The following is a 24,805-nucleotide window of genomic DNA, read 5'->3' as shown; positions in this document are numbered from 1 at the left end:
GCACATACTAGTTGGCAGATTTACAAACTTTTACATCATATAATAATATATAAAATCAAATATATAAAATAAAATAACATTATCCTAAATCATTATATTCTACATTTTACCTCATTATTCTACCCCATGGCTGCTTCACGTCTCTGCTCAAACCGACCCGACCCCGGTTTAATGATTGTGCAGTGCATAGCCATATTGCTGTTTTTTTGTGTTTTGTACTCATACTACATTATTAAAATGAAAAAAAAAAAGTTTGCTCAGAGAGTATTTTGTATTCAAAAAATTGTTAATTATTTTATAGTAGATGAAAGTCATTCTAAATTATGTTATTGTTCTTGGTCTATTTCGGTTTAATGAGTGTGCAATCTGTAGCTTTATTGTTGTTTTTTGTGTTTTGCTGTAGGCTATATGTTAAAAAAAAGAGTTTTAAATTTGATATTTTTAAACATTGTTAATTATATTAGACGGGGAGATGATCATTTTGATCGAATTTCGTGCATTCAAATAGTCCAAATATTATTTTAAAAATTTCGGGTTTAATTTGGGCTCAGGCTCAAAAGGAGAGTTTATGGGTCGGGTTGGGCTCGGGCAGAACATAGAACGTGCACTGGCTCAGGGCTGGATTGTTTGGGCCTGATCTTAGCTCTAGTAGCTGTGCCGTTAAAATAGCAATTCAAAAATAGCAAAGTCATAGCACACCTGGCTCTTAAAGAGAATGGCAAGTGACACGCTTAAAGTTTATCTCACATTACACAAAAAACACACCCATGGTTAATTAGGAGAATTAAGACATGTCTTTTGCCCATCATTATGATAGTGAAGACACAGCCTAAATCAAGCTGTGTGGTGTGCGGGTGACAGCTCACCACACAGATTGCTAAAATAATTTTAGATTGCTAAAATATGGCCACAACAATTGAATGATTCTTGGTCTTATTTTGGGAAACTCTGTAGAAAAGAACTAATAGATGTGTTACATGAACTCAGGTAAAATTCTGTGCCATGTTTTACTGTAGAATGGTATTCACCAAGATATTACTTATTCAATAAGCAATAGTAATATGCAAAAATATAAAATAGTAATACTAATATTTCAGAAAAAGTATTGGGAAAGGGCAACCAGTTCATTCTTTAAGACTTAATTCTACATATGTACATATTATTTTCTGCAGAGAATTAAAAAATAAAATAAAATAAAATAAAACATCCTGCTGAGTGCCTGCTATATCAATCTTTTCCTGGTTTCAACTTTTAAGATGGGTTGTAAAAGAGAAAGTTACTATCAGTAACTTCAATGCCAACCTTCCCAAGCTCCCTTGTCAGTCGTTCCTTTGTCACATTTCTGAGATTCTCTAAATGTTCCTCTGAGTGATTTGGAATCATTGCTTTCTGCTGCATGTATTGATCATTCTTCAGGAGTTTGCTCAGGCACTCAGTCTCAGCACAGTTCCCAAAAGGATGTTCTACTTTATCAGGGTCTGCATTTGGCAGATTGAACAGTTTTTTACAGTTTGCACAGGGTCGTTTCTCATTGTAAACATTTTCTTTCCAGTCTCTATAAAATGCCTTGTATTTCAGTTCTGTAGGGAAAGTTATTCCATCACCAGAAGCTCCACCATGAAACGACATGACTGCATGAGAAACATATTCATGCCAGGTTTTAAGACAAGACAGATCAATTAGGATTGTCTTGGCATTTCCTTTCCTGCAGCAAAAAGATGCTCCATAATATTTCCGTGAATCCAAATTGGAGTAACAAACACAGATGACCGTTGACTCCAGTGTGTAAAATTGCTCATATTTACTGCCTTCTTTGTGTAGAGGGTTTGGAAATTTCATGCTCTTCAACAGAATTGCAAGCTCCTGTTTTATTCTCTCTTCAGTCTCATAGAATATCTCCATCTGAGAATAAAATCAAATAAAACACATAAAAAAACTTTTGAATATTTTATATTTTTTATGTTAATAATAAAATCTTTCATAAAACTAAAAGAACTAAGCCAAACACACAAACCAATACAAAACAAAACCGTGTTAAATAAACAGATTGACTCAAAAAAAACAATGCTAGCAATATATTTAAAGCACAAGGCCTACCAACCAAATCTGAACTTTATTAAAAAGCAGAAGCTACATAAAACTGTAACGCTACAAGTCAGAAACAACAAGGCAAAAAATAAGCAGAGACCGGTCAAGAGGTGTGGCACAAGAGAGTTATCGTGTATATGTGGGTACCTCTAGTTCCTACCATCCCACAAAAGTTGAAACAAGACAAAACAACTTTTTGTAGGCTACCTAGGCCTAAATGCAGGGCATTCAAAACACTGTTCAGTTTCTTTTTCCTTAGACCTGTACTACAATCCATCTGAATTCAAACAAACCCGCCGTAACATTAACATGAGACACATTTCAGATTCAAATTCCAGTTTAGCATGAATCCATAGCAGCTCCAGCCTCAGTTAGCAAATATCTGGCTTCTTTGACTAAAAAGTTGTTTGTTTAGAGATTTTTCAGATTGCTGAGGGTTAGAAGTGTGCTGCATTGTACAGTTTAGTCAGTTTTATAAACATGTGTCAAGGTTTCATGTGAATGAGCACCAGAGGTTAGAAAACTGCAGTAACTTTTGTCTATAAATGAGGTGTTTGTTTGATTAAAATATTTTACTCCAAAAATTACAGTTAAGCTGGCACGCTAAGGGGTGAAGGTACAGCTGTCATAATGTATATGTTTATCGGTAATCAGCACATGTAAGGTATTCATGAGGGAACCACTCCTTTAAGCTTTCTAGAAAATCGGCAAACTTTTCCAGACGACTGGAAAGGAACTACAGAGAAGTAGCTCTATATAGTAGTTTATATGATACTTTATGACTCAATTACTGTCTTTAGTGACACATGCATTTAAATTTGCTGTATTTATGTACATCCTTGCTCCTCTATACATGCTGTATGTTCTATTTCAGCTCTATTAACTAAGTAAAAAATAAGAAAAAGAGCTCTTGGAGGAGGTACTGGAATGTCTATCAGTATCAGCAGTTGTGTATTGAAATAGGATTGGAACCAAAAAATTGTGGATTGGCCCTTTACTAATTTGAATAGCTCCACCCAATGTCTTTGTAAAAGTACAGTATCCCCTAAACATATTAAAAGATAACATCTATGCTCGCAGGCCACAACAAATTAATACATTGCCCACAGCCTTCAGGGCAGAACGGCTGAGTGGATAAATGTATTTTTTTTTTTTTTTTGCTATTTAGTGACATGCTTGCCATTGTTAATTTCGTTAACAAAAACTGTGAAGAAAAATCTATGTTGATCTATTTTTTATTAAATAAACTAGACAAAAACGAAATAAAAATGAATACTTGAAAACAAAAACTATGAGGAAATGTATTACACTTTTCATCAAATAATAAAAACTGAACGAAAAAAAAACAAAGACTGAGAAATGGGAAAATTGTTTGTAATAAATTATAATATTGACCAGTGATCGGAACACAGGTGATCCAAACAGCGTCCTTATGACCGGTTCCCCGAGCCCCTCACTCTGAACCCCCCCCCCCCCCCATCCCCCCCCCCCATTAAGAGTTAGGTTAGTTAGTTTGATATATTTCTGGTTTAGTGTTAGCATTAGGGTTAAATAGGTTAGGTAGTTTAATATGTCTCTGGTTTAGTGTTAGCATTAGGGTTAAATAGGTTAGCTAGTTTAATATGTCTCTGGTTTAGCGTTAGCATTAGGGTTAAATAGGTTAGGTAGTTTAATATGTCTCTGGTTTAGTGTTAGCATTAGGGTTAAATAGGTTAGGTAGTTTAATATGTCTCTGGTTTAGTGTTAGCATTAGGGTTAGCTAGGTTAGCTAGTTTAATATGTCTCTGGCTTAGTGTTAGCATTAGGGTTAAATAGGTTAGGTAGTTTAATATGTCTCTGGTTTAGTGTTAGCATTAGGGTTAAATAGGTTAGCTAGTTTAATATGTCTCTGGTTTAGTGTTAGCATTAGGGTTAAATAGGTTAGGTAGTTTAATATGTCTCTGGTTTAGCGTTAGCATTAGGGTTAAATAGGTTAGGTAGTTTAATATGTCTGGTTTAGTGTTAGCATTAGGGTTAAATAGGTTGGGTAGTTTAATATGTCTCTGGTTTAGCGTTAGCATTAGGGTTAAATAGGTTAGGTAGTTTAATATGTCTCTGGTTTAGTGTTAACATTAGGGTTAAATAGGTTAGCTAGTTTAATATGTCCCTGGTTTAGTGTTAGCATTAGGGTTAAATAGGTTAGGTAGTTTAATATGTGTCTGGTTTAGTGTTAGCATTAGGGTTAAATAGGTTAGGTAGTTTAATATGTCTCTGGTTTAGTGTTAGCATTAGGGTTAAATAGGTTAGCTAGTTTAATATGTCTCTGGTTTAGTGTTAGCATTAGGGTTAAATAGGTTAGGTAGTTTAATATGTGTCTGGTTTAGTGTTAGCATTAGGGTTAAATAGGTTAGCTAGTTTAATATGTGTCTGGTTTAGCGTTAGCATTAGGGTTAAATAGGTTAGGTAGTTTAATATGTCTCTGGTTTAGCGTTAGCATTAGAGTTAAATAGGTTAGGTAGTTTAATATGTCTCTGGTTTAGTGTTAGCATTAGGGTTAAATAGGTTAGGTAGTTTAATATGTGTCTGGTTTAGCGTTAGCATTAGGGTTAAATAGGTTAGGTAGTTTAATATGTGTCTGGTTTAGTGTTAGCATTAGGGTTAAATAGGTTAGGTAGTTTAATATGTCTCTGGTTTAGTGTTAGCATTAGGGTTAAATAGGTTAGGTAGTTTAATATGTGTCTGGTTAAGAGTTAGCATTAGGGTTAAATAGGTTAGGTAGTTTAATATGTGTCTGGTTTAGTGTTAGCATTAGGGTTAAATAGGTTAGGTAGTTTAATATGTGTCTGGTTTAGTGTTAGCATTAGGGTTAAATAGGTTAGGTAGTTTAATATGTGTCTGGTTTAGTGTTAGCATTAGGGTTAAATAGGTTAGGTAGTTTAATATGTCTCTGGTTTAGCGTTAGCATTAGGGTTAGCTAGGTTAGCTAGTTTAATATGTCTCTGGCTTAGTGTTAGCATTAGGGTTAAATAGGTTAGCTAGTTTAATATGTGTCTGGTTTAGCGTTAGCATTAGGGTTAAATAGGTTAGGTAGTTTAATATGTCTCTGGTTTAGCGTTAGCATTAGGGTTAAATAGGTTAGGTAGTTTAATATGTCTCTGGTTTAGTGTTAGCATTAGGGTTAAATAGGTTAGGTAGTTTAATATGTCTCTGGTTTAGTGTTAGCATTAGGGTTAAATAGGTTAGGTAGTTTAATATGTGTCTGGTTTAGTGTTAGCATTAGGGTTAAATAGGTTAGGTAGTTTAATATGTCTCTGGTTTAGTGTTAGCATTAGGGTTAAATAGGTTAGGTAGTTTAATATGTGTCTGGTTTAGTGTTAGCATTAGGGTTAAATAGGTTAGCTAGTTTAATATGTCTCTGGTTTAGTGTTAGCATTAGGGTTAAATAGGTTAGCTAGTTTAATATGTCTCTGGTTTAGTGTTAGCATTAGGGTTAAATAGGTTAGCTAGTTTAATATGTCTCTGGTTTAGTGTTAGCATTAGGGTTAAATGGGTTAGCTAGTTTAATATGTCTCTGGCTTAGTGTTAGCATTAGGGTTAAATAGGTTAGCTAGTTTAATATGTGTCTGGTTTAGCGTTAGCATTAGGGTTAAATAGGTTAGGTAGTTTAATATGTCTCTGGTTTAGCGTTAGCATTAGAGTTAAATAGGTTAGGTAGTTTAATATGTCTCTGGTATAGTGTTAGCATTAGGGTTAAATAGGTTAGGTAGTTTAATATGTCTCTGGTTTAGTGTTAGCATTAGGGTTAAATAGGTTAGGTAGTTTAATATGAGTCTGGTTTAGTGTTAGCATTAGGGTTAAATAGGTTAGGTAGTTTAATATGTGTCTGGTTTAGTGTTAGCATTAGGGTTAAATAGGTTAGGTAGTTTAATATGTCTCTGGTTTAGTGTTAGCATTAGGGTTAAATAGGTTAGGTAGTTTAATATGTCTCTGGTTTAGTGTTAGCATTAGGGTTAAATAGGTTAGGTAGTTTAATATGTGTCTGGTTTAGTGTTAGCATTAGGGTTAAATAGGTTAGCTAGTTTAATATGTCTCTGGTTTAGCGTTAGCATTAGGGTTAAATAGGTTAGGTAGTTTAATATGTCTCTGGTTTAGTGTTAGCATTAGGGTTAAATAGGTTAGGTAGTTTAATATGTCTCTGGTTTAGTGTTAGCATTAGGGTTAAATAGGTTAGGTAGTTTAATATGTGTCTGGTTAAGAGTTAGCATTAGGGTTAAATAGGTTAGGTAGTTTAATATGTGTCTGGTTTAGTGTTAGCATTAGGGTTAAATAGGTTAGGTAGTTTAATATGTCTCTGGTTTAGTGTTAGCATTAGGGTTAAATAGGTTAGGTAGTTTAATATGTCTCTGGTTTAGTGTTAGCATTAGGGTTAGCTAGGTTAGCTAGTTCGATGTCTATGGTTTAGTTAATGCACTTTACGTGTAAATTAAGTTAACGGCAGCACAAACAAGTACAGATTAATTTGTAAACACACAGAGACGCAGCACTTTCCAACTTTTTTCGTTCTAACTTTCGTTCACTGTTTCTGTCAGAAAACCCTGAAGGCAGAATTCTCCTCTGTCTCTGTTTATACAGCGATTGCTTCGTGTCTTCGTGTTTTTAACAGATAGAGGGTTTGTTGTGCTGGATATTTTACTAAATGCAAAAGATTGTATATATATATATACGTATATATATATACGTATATATATATATATAAATGTGTATATATATATATACATATATATACATGTATATGAATATACATACATATATATATATATATATATATATATATATATATATATGTGTGTGTGTAGCTGTATGAACTGAGCTAAACACTGCTGTTACAGAACAGGACGAGTTTCAAATACACTTGTTAAATAATGTAAGTCTAGTCTAATGAAAGCCTGTAATGTTAGTTAAAATCTGTACTGCAGTAAAAGTGTATCATTTCAGAAACTTAGCTTTATTTGTCCCACCATCTTTACAGGTCAATTGCTTTAAAATATTTTAAAGTTAGCATAATTTAAATGCAAGAAAATGTAAAGGCTATTATAAAAAAAAAAAAAAAAAAACATTAGCAGTAAATAATTTCGAAATAACAACACAAATCTAAAAAGTGAAACTTAAAAAAGCACGTAATAAATACTTTTTATTTGACTAAAATTTACTGGACTAAAATGTTTGTTTTCGTTGACTAAAACTAGACAAAAACTAAAAATAGCCAAAATACTAAAATCCCACTAAACATTAGACGTCTTATGGACGTGCAGATCATGTCTATATTGCGTCGGTCGGTCCAAGACCAATTCTGTACGTCTACACGACGTGCAAACTAGGTCCGCTATTTGGACGTCTAACTATGACCCCACTTGGACGTCAATATGCAGTTAAACATTTGAACGTCGGACTAGGTCACTTTTTTGGACGTCATGGGGACGTCTAATACAGGTGCAGGAAATTAACATTATTTAAGAATATATTTATTTTTAAATGTATGTCAAAATTGTTGTTATCAATATTGTTAATCACTATGAATATAGATTATTTATGATTAAGCATCATTTATTTCTAATTATTTATTTGAGTATTATATTTTTTATCTATTTAATTAATTAACGAATGTAGGTATTTATTTACGTATGTTTTTATTTTTATTTGGAAATGCAATTTATGTGGAAAATTGTTAAGTTGATTTCAACCACTCAACGCCACTCTGATTTGCTGAGACCGCACGTCATCATAAACTCCACTCTGATATGCCGAGGCAAAACACGCTAAACATTTTTTGGCTGCTGCAGTAGCTCAGCTCAGCTCAGCTCAGCTCATTCAGTTCAGCTCGCTCAGCTCAGCTCCGCTCCGGACCGGACTCAGCTGCCAAGCTATAAGGTAAGACGATATGTATAAGTTAATGTATTTGTAGTGTTAGTTGTTTTAGCTCTGTGGTCTTAACCTGAACCTGCTGGCGTTGCCTCTCTTCCCAGGCAGTTAGCTAACTAGCTAGCTAGCTAACGATAGCTAAACAGTGGCCATAGTTAAAATGGAATTGGAATTACTTTTGAGAACGACCGTAATGCAAATAATATTTACTGTAACCGAAGCTTTAACGTAGAAGCATTGTCCGGCCATTAAGTCAATGCACTAACCAGAGCTAGGCTGATAAGCCAATCTAAGCTAAATCAAAGAACCGTCTTTGGCTAAATTCGCTAAGCTAGCGTTAAGTTATATAAGTTTGTGGCACCCACAATTAACCTAGGCAACTGGGGGCAATATCAAGTGCATTTTGAATAGCCTGAAGAAGTAAGTTTATGTTAATATTACATAAATAAGGCAATTTAAAATAGTTTGTTGTGGGAAAAAAAATATTAAAATAGCTTAATATGATGTGTGAGAATTAAAACGGCACGATAATTCTCGTCAGGTGTTAAATGTGTATTCCCGCCTTTAGCTTAGCGTTAGCTTATCGTTAGCTTAGCATTAGCTAAGCCATAGCATGAAGAAGTAAGTTTATGTGAATATTACATAAATAAGGCAATTTAAAATAGTTTGTTGTGGGAAAAAAATAATTAAAATAGCTTAATATGATGTGTGAGAATTAAAACGGCACGATAATTCTCGTCAGGTGTTAAATGTGTATTCCCGCCGTTAGCTTAGCGTTAGCTAAGCCATAGTGTGAAGAAGTAAGTTTATGTGAATATTACATAAATAAGGCAATTTAAAATAGTTTGTTGTGGGACAAAAATAAATGGCCATCTTCAACATTTTCTGAGATTTCTAATTTGTCTTTTTCTACTTGTGCAGATGGAGTCATGAAATGTGACGGGACAGCCACCGAGGACTTCATACTTCGGAGCATCTCAAACATGCACCACAAAGACGTGGAGGACACACCGCTGTCTCTCAGGACCTAGAATCTTAATGAAAGTATAATGATGTTAAGGGAAGGTGTAATGGAAAGTTGTAATGGTGTTAAGGGAAGGTGTAGTGGAAAGGTGTGATAGTGTTGAGGGAAGGTGTAATGTTAAAGGTGTGATAGTGTTGAGGGAAGGTGTAATAGTGTTGAGGGAAGGGGTAATGTTAAAGGTGTAATAGTGTTGAGGGAAGGTGTAATGTTAAAGGTGTAATAGTGTTGAGGGAAGGGGTAATGTTAAAGGTGTAATAGTGTTGAGGGAAGGTGTAATGTTAAAGGTGTAATAGTGTTAAGGGAAGGTATAATATTGTTAAGGGAAGGTGTAATGCAGGGGTCTCAAACTCATTTTTGCCGAGGGCCACATTGACATATTGGCTGTCCTCTGAGGGCCAGATGTAACTTACAAATATAAGAAAATGTAACCAGATGTAATATAAAATGAATGTAATTACTCCTTAATGTTAAATAACTCTCAATATAATATTTATTCAATCAAATATTACAGTTGCATGGAAAAATGTTTGCTTGTTGCTCTATTAACATAAATCCTTTTAATTTGTCATGTTATGAAATCCAAAAACTCCATCAATCAAGAACCAAACTATTCAAGTGAATAGAAATTACATCAAGTACAAGTTATATTAACTTTGATCAAAACGTTTGATACTGAAATAAGGCTTAATAAATATAAAATCAAAAATTGTGAGCTGTGACAGATTTAGCATTTCCTCAGATTTAGCAGTTCCTCATCCAACCACTAGTCGGAGCTGCAGCTGCAGCACCACAAGCCCGCAGTCTTTGCTTAGTCAGAGCTACAGCCCAGCCACGGGCTACAGGACTCAGCTGAGCCTGTCTGGAGCGTTTTGAAATTTTTTAAGTTCTTCTGTGTATGAAATAAAATAACCCCACTAACCGGATAATACAGCTCTCTACAGTTCATCTTTCAGCCCAAGCAGCTAACAGCAGCAGTTTAGAGCAGCGTCACGGAGTCACTGCTCGGATTACATTATAAACAGGTCAGTTAGCGCGCTGCTAACCTCAGGATGTTTATAACTACGGAGTTTAGTGGACACACCACGGCAGCAAGGTTAGACTTTTGAAGGCTACTGAAGACTACTAAAGCAGGCAACGCAGCGTAAGCAAAAAAAAAAAAAAAAACACACACACACACACCAAAATACAAGTTAAGATAAAATATGAAAACGAACATAATAAAGCATAAATAATTAAATTGAATTGCGGGCCAGATGTATGTTTATTTTGTTAACCCGTGAGGGGCCGTATGAAACCGCGTGGGCCGGTACTTTGAGACCCCTGGTGTAATGTAAAGGTGTAATAGTGTTGAGGGAAGGTATAATATTGTTAAGGGAAGGTGTAATGTAAAGGTGTAATAGTGTTGAGGGAAGGTATAATATTGTTAAGGGAAGGTGTAATGTAAAGGTGTAATAGTGTTGAGGGAAGGTATAATATTGTTAAGGGAAGGTGTAATGTAAAGGTGTAATAGTGTTGAGGGAAGGTATAATATTGTTAAGGGAAGGTGTAATGTAAAGGTGTAATAGTGTTGAGGGAAGGTGTAATATTGTTAAGGGAAGGTGTAATGTAAAGCTGTAATAGTTTTAAGGGAAGGTAAATGTTTAGTGAAATTGTTATGGTGTGAATCTAAGGTGTATGTTATGTTGATGTAAAATAAAGGCATTAACCCCAAATGAGATTTACTCATTATGTTTATTATTATATTAATGTTTCCCCAAACAGAAAGGGTCAATTTAAAATCAACAGTGGTAAGATGGGGGTAATTAATTTATCCCTTGCTTTTACTGGTTCTTTGCAGGTTGACATGTTTTGAAAAAAGTGAGAGGGTTGAAATGCAATTTATTTGTAAAGCATATTGTGTATAACTAACGTGCATAACTAGTTCCAGAAGGTTGTGAACCTGTTCCAGTAATTGTTTGGCTTAGCTTTGTATGCGTTTCCAGTTAACTGCTGAAGCTGGAACAATGGAACAGTTGCCACCGTCTGAAATGGCACTACAGTTATGCAGGGAGCCTCAAAGTAGTTGGTCTATAAAACGTATACATGTAAATTTCACGTAGAAAAGACGTCCACAACGACTTAATTTAAACTAGAATTAGCCCTTATCCGGAGGTCTGGGGGACGTCAATACTGGACGTGCAGAAGACGTCAGAAAAAAGACGTCGTCTGGCGTCACAGTCTGCACCTTCAGGAGACCAAAATTGGACGTGCAAAAATGACCTAGAAAAGACGTCGTTTCAACGTCTCTTTGTTTAGTGGGATGTGACTAAATCCTATATTTTAATCAAAAGACTAAGACTAAAACTAAATTAAAATCACCTACCAAAATTATACTTTATACGTGTGTGGCTTGTCACTATAGATCATATCACAAATGCTTGAATTACCTCTCTTTTAAAAAGTGGGGCCACATAAGGCCACATTTTATTTTCCGGTTACTTTAATGTTTAAAATTTTATGGTGACATTTTTTAAATGTGTTAATTTATTTATCTTTTTTAATTTATTTGATTTCTTTACTTACCAGTTCAAGCAGAATGGAGAAGGGTGTTCGAGTTGGCAGGTGACTATTGTACTGCTGGAATGCATCAGGAAACATACGGCTCATTCTTTCATAATCTGCAGGGATGTTTGCTGGGAAAAAGTCTTTGGGATGTAAGCAGTCTTCATGGATGTATCCCAGGAAGAAAATGCTGTGAAGCATCTATTTTACAAACACATATACTAAAAATGTTATTCATGGTGTTCCATAGGCACTACTCTCATGCAAACACAAGCACATAATAATAAGAAGAAGAAGAAGAAGAAAAAGATGAAGAATACATTTTTTAAAACAAGTTGCAGTGCAAGATTATAAATAGTATTTTATACATTGAATAACTTGTTTCCTATTTACCTCTTTCATATACCCAAAAAGTTCGGTTCCTTGGCTTTGGTTCCTGATTGTCATCATGACTGTGTGGATTAACAAGAAGCCACATGTTTTCAGGCACTCTCTGCTCCTTTGTCTGTCTATACCAGAAAGTTTTCCGGGTTTCCTAAATGATAAAGCAAGATTACATATACTGCATTTACCTAATTGCTCCATTTCAGGCAAAATATATATATATTAATATTTAAAATGTATTCATCGAAGTAAAAATGACATCAAATCTTATTTTACTCATTCATAAAATAGCAATATTAAATTTCCTATTCAATAAAGCAGAACACAATACAGTCATTTAAACATCACTCTGTGGATATTTAAAGAAGTCAATTTTTTGTTATTAATAATCTCGTACAGCTTTTTAACTCACCTTTTCCTGATGGTTCTCTGGTGCATTGGCTGATACCAGGAAGTAGAGACATTCAGATAAAAGCAGATAAATGAGTTCCATAAATAATTAACCTAGAACATATATAATAAATCAGAAGACTTACCAATGGACTTGAATTTCTAGATGACATTGTGCAAAATTGAAAATCAATCAGTAAATCTGTTATTCCGTACAGTAATGAAAAACACAATGCAGACAGTTCGTTGAGCTCAACATCAGTGGAAGCTGTTCCACCGCCCCTTTAAAAGTGCAACACCACACCTCTTCACATTAAGTTTCGGTTTACAGGAAGTGAGCAAGCTCTTCAACCAGTCACTATGCATAAAGTTAATAAATATATGCTTTAAAATATGACACCAGTGATCCAGTGTATACAGAAATGTTGACTGCTTAAGGATCACATTTTTTTTGTCAAAACAATAGTTGAGATTTCCTCTTGACTATTGTTTTAACAACTACATTATAATTATACCATGGCATATGATGGTATGGCCATAGTTACTGATATATGCATTGGGCTTAGCTTTTTTAATTTGTAGAAATTAATAGAAATATTGTCTCAGCATTTGGACGGTTCATAATGAGGTTTAAGAGCAAAGTAAAAATATCCCTGGCAGTTTTCATTAAAAAGTATTATGGATTTACTGTAGGATGGAGCGTCTTTGAACTGTTTTTAACAGTGTCTTTTTACATGATCTAAATACAGACTAAAGCCAAAATTCCACTACCAAGTACACTTAAAACCTGGCGTTTGCCCAAAAAGCTCTCCAGTGTGTTGATGTAATATAATAAAGTATAATGTAGTATAATAATATATAATCTTCAATATAAAAGATTCAATCCAGAGGAGACCCATCCCCAGAGCAGATGCTATTTTTATTCACTGATTCAAAAAGTAGTTTACAATCATTTTATTTCAGGTTTAATTTAGCGTATTTTTCCCGGCAATGAGACCCTTGCTTCAAATATATATAAACACATTTACCCAGCCATATGGTCAGAATATGCACCTTTATTTATCTTACTTTTTCAACAAATAGTCAAGAAACAGCAAAATGTATGCAAGAAAGATGTTTACATTCATCTTTATTTGTTTCCGGGAAAATGTTTCATCTGCTGATAAAAAAAATAATTTGCAGATTTGGTCGACAATATGTATATATATGGATATGTATATATAAGATATTCCCACCACATTTTGAATATGAGGTAGGTAAAAAATTCCACAGTTTCATATCCTGTGTTATAAGCTGTTTTACAGAGAAAGTACAAGAGAGTATTCAGAAAAGTGCAATCTACTCACAAACACTATATAACATTTAATACTATATCTATAAACATTTTTTAAATTAAGTGTATTGATTACTGAGCAAGAAAAATCTGCAGTCGCAGTGGATGATTTTTATTCATTACCTTGTCTATTTTCCCCTAATGTGAAAAAATGAAATCAAAATGGCTAGCTGTAGAAACAAGGCAATTATATCACCAGAACAATATATTTGTTAGTACATTGTTACCAGTATCAACCTAGAGTATAAAATTAGGAGAAACCAACATATCTGGACAGGTTGTGTAATCACTGTATATAATAAGTTATATATATAGTTGTAATAATGAGATATGAATTATGTATAGATATATCTAGCTTCTAGAACAAAATCAAATCAATAGTAAAAACAACTGAGGTGGTTACACCGAATATACAAACCTTCTACCTTAACGTAAATTTTGTACGCTGGTGTCCAAAGAATGCTTGTAGTTTAGAACAGACTGTATTCCTGTACATTTTAAACTTGTGCACTTGTGAATATATCTACGCTGATGGGCGTGGTGGTCTGGAAGTGAGGTTTGTTCAGGCAAACTATTGCTATCTTTGCAATGGAAAACAGAGGTGCTCCACTGACTGATTTGAACCCTGTCTACAATTAACCGTCAGAAGGTGACTGTATCTTGGCAATGTAGGCTCGCCGCACTCGAGCAACGCACGTGTACACCCCCCTCTCATTACACACACACACAAACACGCAGCAGTGCACAAACCCAACTTTTACATCAACAAAAAACAAAATACACAATAAAATAACACTACTGTTAGTGTAAATGACCTGCTTGCACCTTTACAGTGTAAACGTGCAGGTCGGCTTCCTCTGCTGAGAAGAACAGAAGCACTGCACCAATAAAATATCAATCTGCCAAAGTCAGAGTGAACCTGGCTCTTAAAGGGAATGGCAAGTGACACACTGATTGGTTTATTTAACATTACGCCCAAAACACACCCATGATTAACTGAGAGAGTTAGTAAATGATGTTTGCGTGTTTTGAGCCACGCAAGTCATACTTTTTGCGTCCTCACGATACCAAACACACACTGCCAAGCCGTCAACCGTGCAACATGCACGGTTAGTGTGTTTTAGCGTATCATAACGACTGGGAAAATATGCCTTGCGCACCTTGAAACGTGCAAAAGGCATGTACTAATTCTCTTAAATAATCACGGGTGTGTTTTGGGCATAATGTGAAATAAACCAGTCACTGTGTCACTTGCCATTCCCATCAAGAGCCAGGTTCACTCTGACTTTGGCAGATTGATATTTTATTGGTGCAGTGCTTCTGTTCTTCTCAGTAGAGGACACTGACCTACACGTTCATGCTGTGAAGGTGTGCGAGCAGGTCCTTTACCAGAACAGCAATGATATTTAATTGTGTATTTTGTTTATTGTTGATGTAAAAGGTGGGTTTGTGCACTTCGGCGTCTCCTGTGTGTTTAATGAGCGCGGATGTACACGCGTTGTGCGAGCGCGGCGTTCCTGTGTAGCCAAGATAGCAATGAACATCTGACGGTTGCTTGTACTCAGAGTTCAATTCAGTCAGTGGTGCACCAGTGTTTTCTATTGCCAAGATAGCAAGACGCCAGAAATTTACCTGAACATACCTCACTTTCAGACCACCATGCCATTAGCATAGATATATTCATAAGCTTCTGTGCTAGTTAAACAGCACAGGTGCAAGGCATAGAAATAGACTATTGGCGGGGTTTAATGGGCCCTATGGGTCCGTGCCTTAACTGATCATCAATTTCTGGAATAAGTAGAATATTTTTAGTCTCACTTTATAAGAAATGTCTCTAATAACTCACACATTATTAATGTTATGACACACAGGCACCAAGATTAATTATGTGTAATAGTGTGTGTGTGTAATTACACATGTGTAATAGTGTGTGTATAATTAATTGTGTAACTTCTGTTATTTAGAAAGCTCTTGTCTTGTAATTAGAACTGTAATTGAGTGATTTGGTACTGAATACTCAAAATCAGCATCAGATTTTATCGTAGGAATTCAAATGTATTTCAATGACAAATATGCCTGCATATTGTTCACTAAGAAGGAAAAAGCTGAATAGTGATTTTAAGTATTCAGTAATAACTGAATTATACCGAGTTATAAGAGACATTATATATAATGTGGGACCAACTTAATTTGTAAGTGTGACCTTTCATCTTTATGTACTGTCGTTCGTAATCTGACGACTCTTAAGGCCTCCCTTAAAGGGAAGCCTTGGGCTAGCTTAAAATAGACTCTTTAAAAGTTATCTAGTCATGCATCACTACAAAGCTTTAAATTCAAAAGAAAGAAGATAAAAATCAGACGAGTGCCTTGAGTTAAAGAAAGGAGAAGACGAGTCGTTCCGAAGTTCTAAGTTAATCTTTTATTGTCTTGAAGTCAGCCAGATTCAGTCAGAAGGATTCAGTCTTCTGATGGTACAAGCTTCAGTCTTCTGATGATACAGAGGAATACACACACTTTTATACAGTATTTGGGTGAACAAAGGTGGGGGCTTTTGGTTCCACCTTTCCTTCTCCTGCCCAGCTTTTCCCGTGGGAGCTTGGGCCTCTTGAGACACCTGGTATGATAAGCATATTTCTTATCTGTCTCCCCCTCAGTTCACAGCAGCCTGGTACAGACTGGGCCTTACTGAGGAAGAGCAGACAGAGTTTTAACTGAACTCAATGAACTCGCTCATATATGGCCAAATGTACTAATATATGGGTATTATAACATATATTGATCCCTAATATCTTAATTAGGGCCCCACAGTACAGCAGTGCATTTTTAGCTTATTCAACAGCCATATCACAAATATGGCATATGCACACTTCTATAAACCTGCACATGCCACTTCGCAGTTCTGATTGTTGTGACAAAAAATGTGTCTAGTAGGTGCGCATGAATAATAGTGTTGGTGCAGTGAAGAACACGGAACAACTGTCATGGATGGCCGAGAAACGATCTCCAAACATTCTGTTCTGTGTGACGTGTTGCTGGGATGTTCTGCATGTTCCTCAACTTCTTTCTCCGTCTGCAAAATCAATTGAAACAAGAGAAATAGAAACACATTAAGCAACTAAATAACCTGATGTACGCAGGTAAACAATTTAATTACACTGAATGTAAAAAGTACCTTAATTTGCCTTTTTTCCAAATCCTCTATACACTCCAGCAGCTCAAGCCCCAAGGATTCTCTGAATTTCTCGTGTGCCTCTCTCATCTCCTTCATTTCACTGCATTCCATCAATTCGTTGTATTCCTCTTCCGTCTGTTAAAAACAACAGGTTAGATTAAACGCCATGAGCAAAAGTCCTTAAACCCTTAACCTGTGCAGTGTCTGAGGTAGACCTGAACCAGGTTTGAGAACAACTGGTCTAGATTAAAGAGATTTGCTCTCAGTAATGGAGCATAACTGTATATCTGCAGCACTTGATAGAAAAAAGGCAAAGACTTACGTATTCCTCAAAACATTCCCCAAGGTTGTAGGATTCAATTCCAGGGAAGGTCATCCCATTTTCAAACAGATCCTTTAAACTCTCGGCGACGAGGTGCAGAACTTCATCTTCATAGGCGTAAATGTTTCCATCTTCACACAGCAAGAGCACCAACTGGCGGGCGAACGCCTCACACGGGAAGTCATCGATGGCACCGATCACCGTCATCTTCATCCTCTCTGACAGGTAGTGGTCTTCCCAGGCTTCCAGCTGATCTTCATTTCCAGCGTATACTGTGTCATCCTGCCCACACACTCTGACATGATAGCTCTTCGGTTTCACAAGGGGAATTAATGTACCAGAATATTTATTTACAATGCCTCCAGTTATAGCAAGGTACCCGCACCCTGCTACCAAAAAAATACAAACAAAAAAACCATGAGGACTAAATAAAATATAATGTGATCTGACAGGTGCAATGTTTTGCCATTAACTTCAAGTCAAATCAAGAGACCTTTTATTGTCATTTAATCTGAGTACAACTACACAGTGCAACGAAATTACATTCCTGCAGAACCATGGTGCAACATGGAACAAACATAGTAAACTCTTTTTTTTATATTATTTTCAAAAGGCATTGTTAATTTTTTTATGACATCGAAAATAAATTTTAATAAATAAATACTAAATATTTTTATTAGTTTTTTTTATACGGGATATTTATTTGGACCCCAAAAAGCAAAAGTACTGCTTTATCTTGTTCAAATAAAAAGAATGAAATGCAGAAAAAATATAAACATAAATGCACATGTACATATATGCACATACCTTCTGTGTAGATCCCAGTTAATTCAGATATAACTTGGTGACACCTAGTAGCAACAAAATACACAACAATAAAGAACATGTCACTGGCTGATTTGACGTTAACGTTTCAGTTAAACAATTAAAATCTTCTTTATTTTTTAAATAAATTCTTATTTATTTGTTAAGTCGAACAACTTACTTGTTTTCTGCATCTGGGGAAATCATCATCTTGTGCAGCTCGTCAAGACGTGTGTTCAGCAAAGTACAAGTTTACGAAAACAGAGCTAGTTTTTCTGCTGTCTGTGTTTTCTTAAACTTGCACTTTGATGAAAATATGTCCTAAACCAGCTGAGCTTCACTGCTGAGAGAGAGAAAGGGTGGTTTAAAATCTTTTAATATAGATAATAAGTAGATAATAAAGATATCTAGAGAAAAATTTAATGGTAATTATAAACAAAATACAGCTATAAAAAAGATAAATACATTTGACAATTATAGTAATGGCAAACTGCTTTATTTACAGGCAATGTTTGGCTAAGATTTTAAAAAATATAATTATGTGGTCATAAAGCACAGCCTACATATCATACATGGACAAAACATATTAAAGAAGGTGGAAAAGAAGAAATTCACAATTAAAGGGGGCAAAGCATAAAATGGCACCCTTGAGTATTGAAAGGTGGAGTCACCATCACATATCTATAGTCACATGATTATGAAAAAAAGTTTTTTTAATGAAAAATAATTAAATAAATAAACATTTATTTATTTCTTTTTTTTTTTCATTTTCTTTCTTTTTTTTGATAATCATGTGACTATAGAACTGTGACGGTGACTCCACCTTTCAATACTCAAGGGTGCCATTTTATGCTTTGCCACTATTTCACGTGGTATGCCCTGAAGAAAGCTAAAATGGCGGCCTGCCTTAATGTTTTTAGATCTACTTGCCTGGACACATTAAAGCCTTTTAGTCATTTTTCCTAACAAAGTGCCTTTGACTTATATTCTTTTTCATATTTCAGTTTTTGCCCGGCTTCAAAAGAGCACCTGTTGGAAAGATTCACAATTCAAATACTCCTAGTAGCGCTTCAGCCTATCTTTTTCTTTTTCTCCTATTTGAAGGTTTGGACATCCCTGATTTTACTAATAGAAATAAGTAAAATTTCGTACAGACACATTTCTATACACATTTAGTGCTGTTATTGTTTTTTTTTTTTTGGTTTGGTTTTGTTTTAATTTAAGTAATTTCAAAATCCATATTGAATTTTGTTTACAGTTTATACACAACTGTTTACTGTTTTTTTAGAAAATTAAAAAGTAATATGTTTATTGACCAACAGTGTATCGCTTTTTTCACACAACATTCTAGCATGGAAAAAAAAAAAGAAAAACGTCCTTAAAAATCTTGAAAAGTGTCGTAAATGTTGTTCAAAAAACGGTTTTAATCACCAGTGGAATTATTCTTTTACACATTCACTTGCTGTAGTTTTCTTAAATACAAACATTTTAATTACAAATTATCTAATGATCTGGGTTTCTCTGAATACGTGTGAAGAAAAGCAGGAAGGGTTTTTGTGCCAAAGAGCATTCACTGACTCACAACAGGAAGGAAGGAGTTAAATGCTAAAAATCCTTTTAAAAACAGTTTCTAATACAGAGAAACGAATAAATCATCGAGTGAATGTAAATTCATTCAGCCAAAAGAAGCAACATGTATGAAAACAGCGTGTTTCAGTTACCTGGTGTCGCAGCTCTTTGTTGCCTGTAGACGGAAATGTGAGTCTATGGCGTTACACAACTGTGTTCTGGGGCTTGCCTGTAAATCATGTGATCAACACACCCTGTCAGAGGGCAGAGCCTTAGAGTTCTGCTGCTTTATGGCAGAGAAACAACACACCCGCCATTTTCTGAACACAGTGTAATAGATTATAAAATGATTTGAGCAGCTGTTAGGATTGCTCAGAGTAAAATATGCCCCAATAATATTCAACCAAGACCTACAGAACCTTCAGCCGGTCCTCAGTTTCTCCTGAGACGAGGTTCATGCGTGCTGATGGAACAGAAAACAGACAAACATGTGACGCACTTAGACTGTACAGTGTGTTCTTTCAGGGGTTAGGTATCATGTCTCACCAGTTTTTTTTTTTTGTCCTATTATCTTTAGTATGTTCAACAATAAGCCAACAGCAAACGCTTAAGAGAAAAAGAAATCATCTCCTCATTAGAGATGGACTTTGTTGTACAAAACTGTCAAACAGCTTTCAAATATTTTATACATAGTTTTTTATACTGTATATGTAAAAAGTCTAACTTTACCTTTAACCTTCACCAGAGAACAATGTTTAACTGTGTTTAACTAACAACGTTTAACTTACTTACTTATTTTAGACCTACTTACTTACTTAAGTTTTACGTAATTACATTTTACTTCATTATTTTTTACTGACCTACATACTTTTTACTTACTGTCCTTTAACTTATTTTTTACTTATTAGCTTTAACTTACTTTTTATTATGTTCCTTTAACTTAATTTTTACCTACTTTTTTACTTACTGTTTACTTACTTTCCTTTAACACTTGTGTGGTGTTCATATTTTTGTTACTCGTTTACTTTGTTACTTGTATTTAATTCAGCAAAATTAAGCAATTTTTGCATAATATTAATGGGTGTGCAATTTTCCTCATGACTCAAAGTATACATCCCCGTTATTCTGATGTGTATGAACCCTAAGGATATGGAGCTATTGGTGTTTTTTTTTTTTCTTAAAGCCATCTATTCTTATGTGGGAACATTAATAGGCATTTTTATGCACTGAAGTGATTTGGAGGTAAATAAATGAGTGTGTACAGATGTAGAGGTGGTCTAGAAGTATTTTATTCTGACAGGAAAAGTGCGCTTAGTTTTTCGGTATTAACGCTAAAAGGGCGTTGCGCAAATTTCACCCAAACAGTAAAAGGAAGGGTGTGCGTCACTCTGATTATGTAAGTATCTGCTGGCTACCATCCTCCGTTCAGAAGTTATTAGAGCCGAAAAGTCGAATATCAAAAATGAAACTAACTTTACCGTGGTCTATAAAGGGGTGTTTGGGAACGTTATGTATGGACAAGAATAGGACCTGCTGCGAACGTTACCGAACGTCCTCTAAAGGGGTGTTAGGGAACGTTCCATTTGGACGGTAATAGGACCTGATGCGGACGTCAGTTTGGTCCTACAAACGTCCTATAGAGAACGTTACAAAAATGCCCAAACAGGGACGTCTGCGAACGTCCCCGGGACGTTCCTTGTTTGCTGGGTTTACATTAAAATGCTTTACACATGCTTGCTTCACCTAAATTGCAAGCAATATAAACAGCTTTCTTACGTTACATTTCTTTCAAAAAGTGCTACAGTTTTTTTGTTTGTTTTTTAATAAAATGTAAAAGAAAATGAATTAAACTCAAGGTATGAGTAGAAAATTTGTTTAGTTTCAAATTTACAAATGAAGCAATGTTTATTAGCCCTTGGCCAAACATACTGGGGTTGGGGGGTGGGTGTGTAAAGTGTGTGTTTATCAAAAAATGTTTTTTGATATATGTTTTTCACAAAAAATGAGCCAATGCCAATGAGTTTGAGTTAGAATTTTTTTTTTTCGTATCATTTGATGAAAAATGAAAATGGGTCCCACAGACCCGAACACCACACAAGGGTTAATATTACTTTTACTTTTAATTTACTTTTAACTTACTTTCTTTTAACTTACTTTTTACTTACATTACTTTAACTTAATTCTTTCTTACTTTTACTTTTTACTTACTTAAATGTTGTACTTTCTTTTTACTTACTATCCTTTAACTGACTTTTATTTACTTTTCTTTTTATTTACACCTTCTGAAACAGTGCCACTCAGTGGCAGAATATTTGTTTGCCATATTGTTGCAAATTGAATCATACAGCAACTGAAATAAATTTGTCTGTATTTTTGTCATTTTATCATTGCTTTTTTAACTATCAAATAAGTGTGTTTTAATTTTTTTTATGATTACAGTATTTCAGAGTTGGATCATTATTTCTACTTTTGTTTTTGTAGAGATTGGTCCTTATATTATGTGCATCATCAAATTTTTTGTTTCATTTTCAGAATTTCTTCAAAATCCCCTTACTTTCAGAGATAGCTGAAAGCTCATACATTTCCCCATACTTCAGAAAGCATCTAATATGCAGGATTTATTATACTGGATGTAACGTATTAAATGATTAGGCTTGTGCATGAACACAGCATATATATATATATATATATATATATATATATATATATATATATATATATATATATATATATATATATATATATATATGTTAGATTATGAAATATAGTAAATAATCAGGACCTTCTTCAAATCTTGCCTTCATTAAAAAACAACCTTTTAAAACAATGACAGCCTGACAGATCCTGGGCATTCTAGCAGTCAATTTTTCTCGATATCCTCAAGATCCTGATGTGATCATCTCATGTTTCCTGGAGCATCTCCCACAACATGAATTGGCCTGATGCAGATTTTCTCTCATACAGTCAAGCTGCTCCCACAACAGCTCAGTAGGGATCAGGGATCAGTCTCCCAAAAGCATCTGAGCATTAAAAACATCTTAATATGGAGAGAGAGTGCTCAGCATGGATCTCACTTCACCACATAACATTAATATTAGTGATAATATCCGGAGACTGTGCTGACACTCCTTTACACTCCTTATTTCTCAAACATTGCTGACATATTTTTGAGGTGTGTCTGTGGTCATTATTCTGTAGGATGAAATTGGCCCCAATAGGGTATGGCATGGAGTTGCAAAATCTTGTCTTTGCCCTCCTTCTTCAATCCTCAGACCATCACACTGCCTCCACCATGCTTGACAGATGGCATTAAGAATTGGTCTTGCATATTTGTATTCCTCCTGTGCCTCACAAAATATTCTTCATGTGTTTGATCCAAAACCGCAAACCAGTCTTCCAGGTTCCAATGTCTTTTCTCTTTGGCCCAACGCAGTCTTTTCTTTTTACTGATGAGTGTGAAGTATGTTTTTTTATTGGCAACTCTGCCTTGAAGTGCAGAATATTGTAGTTGCCTCTTCACTTTTAATGCTGAAACTGGTGTTTGATAATCAACATTTAGTGCAGCTGTCATTTGACAACATGTGAGCTGTCTTGCACAGTTGTGCATCGGGGCCTTCCACCCCTTTTTTTGTCCTTTTTAGAGCCAGTTTGTGCTACCTTATAAAAAGAAAGTCTAATAGTATGCAAAGTCACATTGTGTTAGGTTGTGAGTATTGTTAGCTGCAGCTGACCAGAGTTACGTATATACATACAGAAAGCTTGACTATTGAACTTTATTGACAAGACTTTTACTCAGAGCTCCATACACAATTTACATATTATTGCTGTCCAATGAAAAACAATTATCTCCATTTTTAGTTTACTTCATAGTTTGAACAGACAAACTGTCCCTTACCGTGTGCTAAAATTTCTTGATGAATGGACCAAAAGAAACTTTTCAAAATTACCTGAAATAAACTCTTTTTGCATTGACTTTTACAAGGTTTTTTCTCTCTCCTGCAAAGTTGCTGTTTTGGAGATAAGTGTTTTTCATTGGACAGCGAGGATATACTTTTACAGGTCTAATGATTGTTTTATTCTTTCAGATTGATTCCAAAATGTTTCTTCATTGTTACAAATTTTCCAAAGACCAGACTTGCTCAGACTTCATAAAACTCCAAATACGAAGCTTATGTTACAAATAAGATATTTATGTTTGATGATCTGAAATGTTTTATTCAACAAAAATCGTATCTATCAAATTATTTGCGCAGAATCCATTTAACACCCATTGAACTGACAAACAAGCTGCTTTCTGCAGTGATCATATCGGAACACCAGATGGCAGCAAAATTATAATATTTAACAGTCCTGCTTAAATGTCAAAAAAGGGAAATAACGCCCTGTTTTTAACTATTTAGATACTGATCAACAAGAAAAATGTATATAAAAAGAATGAAGGGTACAATTGGATTTGATATTATCTTGTTTTAAATCAAGCCTTACTATTACAATTACCACCATTAACTATTACTACTTTTACTACAGTTAACACAATTTAAATATAGACATGAATAAGAGAATTAATTACCTTTATGACAGTGTAGCTCAATACTTGATACATTACGTTGTCAGCAGCCACCTGTCACATCGATTCAATGCCTTAACTTATGTCATGTCTCGTCTTTGTTAAATATAATATATATATATATATATATATATATATATATATATATATATATATATATATATATATATATTATATTTAACAAAGACGAGACATATATATATATGTATTCATAATATATATAATAATATATATAATATATATTATATATATTAATATATAATATATATAATATATTCATAATATATATACGTATATATATATATTTAACTGTCTCTGTTAATATATATATATATATATATATATATATATATATATATATATATTAACAGAGACAGTTAAATATATATATATACGTATATATATTATGAATATATATATATATATATATATATATATATATATATATATATATATATATATATATATATATATATTTATAATATGGAGTATTTACAAATGGAGAAAAGGGTTGCTAACAACTAAAACCTGTCATCAGATAAACATCACTTAAAGCTTTTACCTTTGAAAGAGAAAGGAGAAATAATTTTTTACTTTAGATCCAGAATAGACATTAATGTTTCTGTGTATTCTAACATCATGAGAAGATGATTCAATGATGTGGCTTCTGCATGAGCATATGAAACAGACTAGATAACAAAAACTAAGAAGAA

The 24,805-nt window shown here is 34.4% G+C and overlaps 2 protein-coding genes and 1 long non-coding RNA gene across 8 annotated transcripts; 1 reads left to right on the top strand and 2 right to left on the bottom strand.

The window, feature by feature from the left end:
• Nucleotides 1-502: 502 nt before the first annotated feature.
• On the bottom strand, nucleotides 503-12,586 carry LOC125799489 (uncharacterized). Its single transcript, XM_049476348.1, has 5 exons — nucleotides 12,472-12,586; nucleotides 12,348-12,376; nucleotides 11,945-12,086; nucleotides 11,573-11,752; nucleotides 503-1,902 (listed from the first exon to the last, which is right to left on the bottom strand). The coding sequence occupies exons 1-5, from the start codon at nucleotides 12,496-12,498 to the stop codon at nucleotides 1,252-1,254; spliced, it is 1,029 nt and encodes a 342-aa protein (XP_049332305.1). The 5' UTR covers nucleotides 12,499-12,586; the 3' UTR covers nucleotides 503-1,251.
• LOC125799491 (uncharacterized) lies at nucleotides 7,721-10,722 on the top strand. 6 transcript variants are annotated; one of them, XR_007438461.1, is made up of 5 exons: nucleotides 7,721-7,995; nucleotides 8,908-9,051; nucleotides 9,086-9,336; nucleotides 10,389-10,566; nucleotides 10,622-10,722. It is a non-coding gene; the product is annotated as an uncharacterized LOC125799491 (long non-coding RNA). The 6 variants fall into 6 exon arrangements; XR_007438460.1 differs by having other exon boundaries at nucleotides 8,908-9,336; nucleotides 10,347-10,566; XR_007438462.1 differs by having other exon boundaries at nucleotides 7,722-7,995; nucleotides 8,908-9,336; nucleotides 10,402-10,566.
• Nucleotides 12,587-16,058: 3,472 nt separating the features above from the next.
• LOC103024077 (uncharacterized) lies at nucleotides 16,059-19,810 on the bottom strand. Its single transcript, XM_022685897.2, has 6 exons — nucleotides 19,678-19,810; nucleotides 18,138-18,299; nucleotides 17,960-18,003; nucleotides 17,153-17,541; nucleotides 16,831-16,965; nucleotides 16,059-16,728 (listed from the first exon to the last, which is right to left on the bottom strand). The coding sequence occupies exons 2-6, from the start codon at nucleotides 18,164-18,166 to the stop codon at nucleotides 16,528-16,530; spliced, it is 798 nt and encodes a 265-aa protein (XP_022541618.2). The 5' UTR covers nucleotides 18,167-18,299; nucleotides 19,678-19,810; the 3' UTR covers nucleotides 16,059-16,527.
• Nucleotides 19,811-24,805: the final 4,995 nt, after the last annotated feature.

This window comes from Astyanax mexicanus, chromosome 3, assembly GCF_023375975.1.
Source record: "Astyanax mexicanus isolate ESR-SI-001 chromosome 3, AstMex3_surface, whole genome shotgun sequence".
Lineage (NCBI taxonomy): Eukaryota > Metazoa > Chordata > Actinopteri > Characiformes > Acestrorhamphidae > Astyanax > Astyanax mexicanus.
The sequence above is the reverse complement of the archived record's forward strand: the minus strand, read 5'-3'. Positions and strand labels throughout refer to the sequence as shown.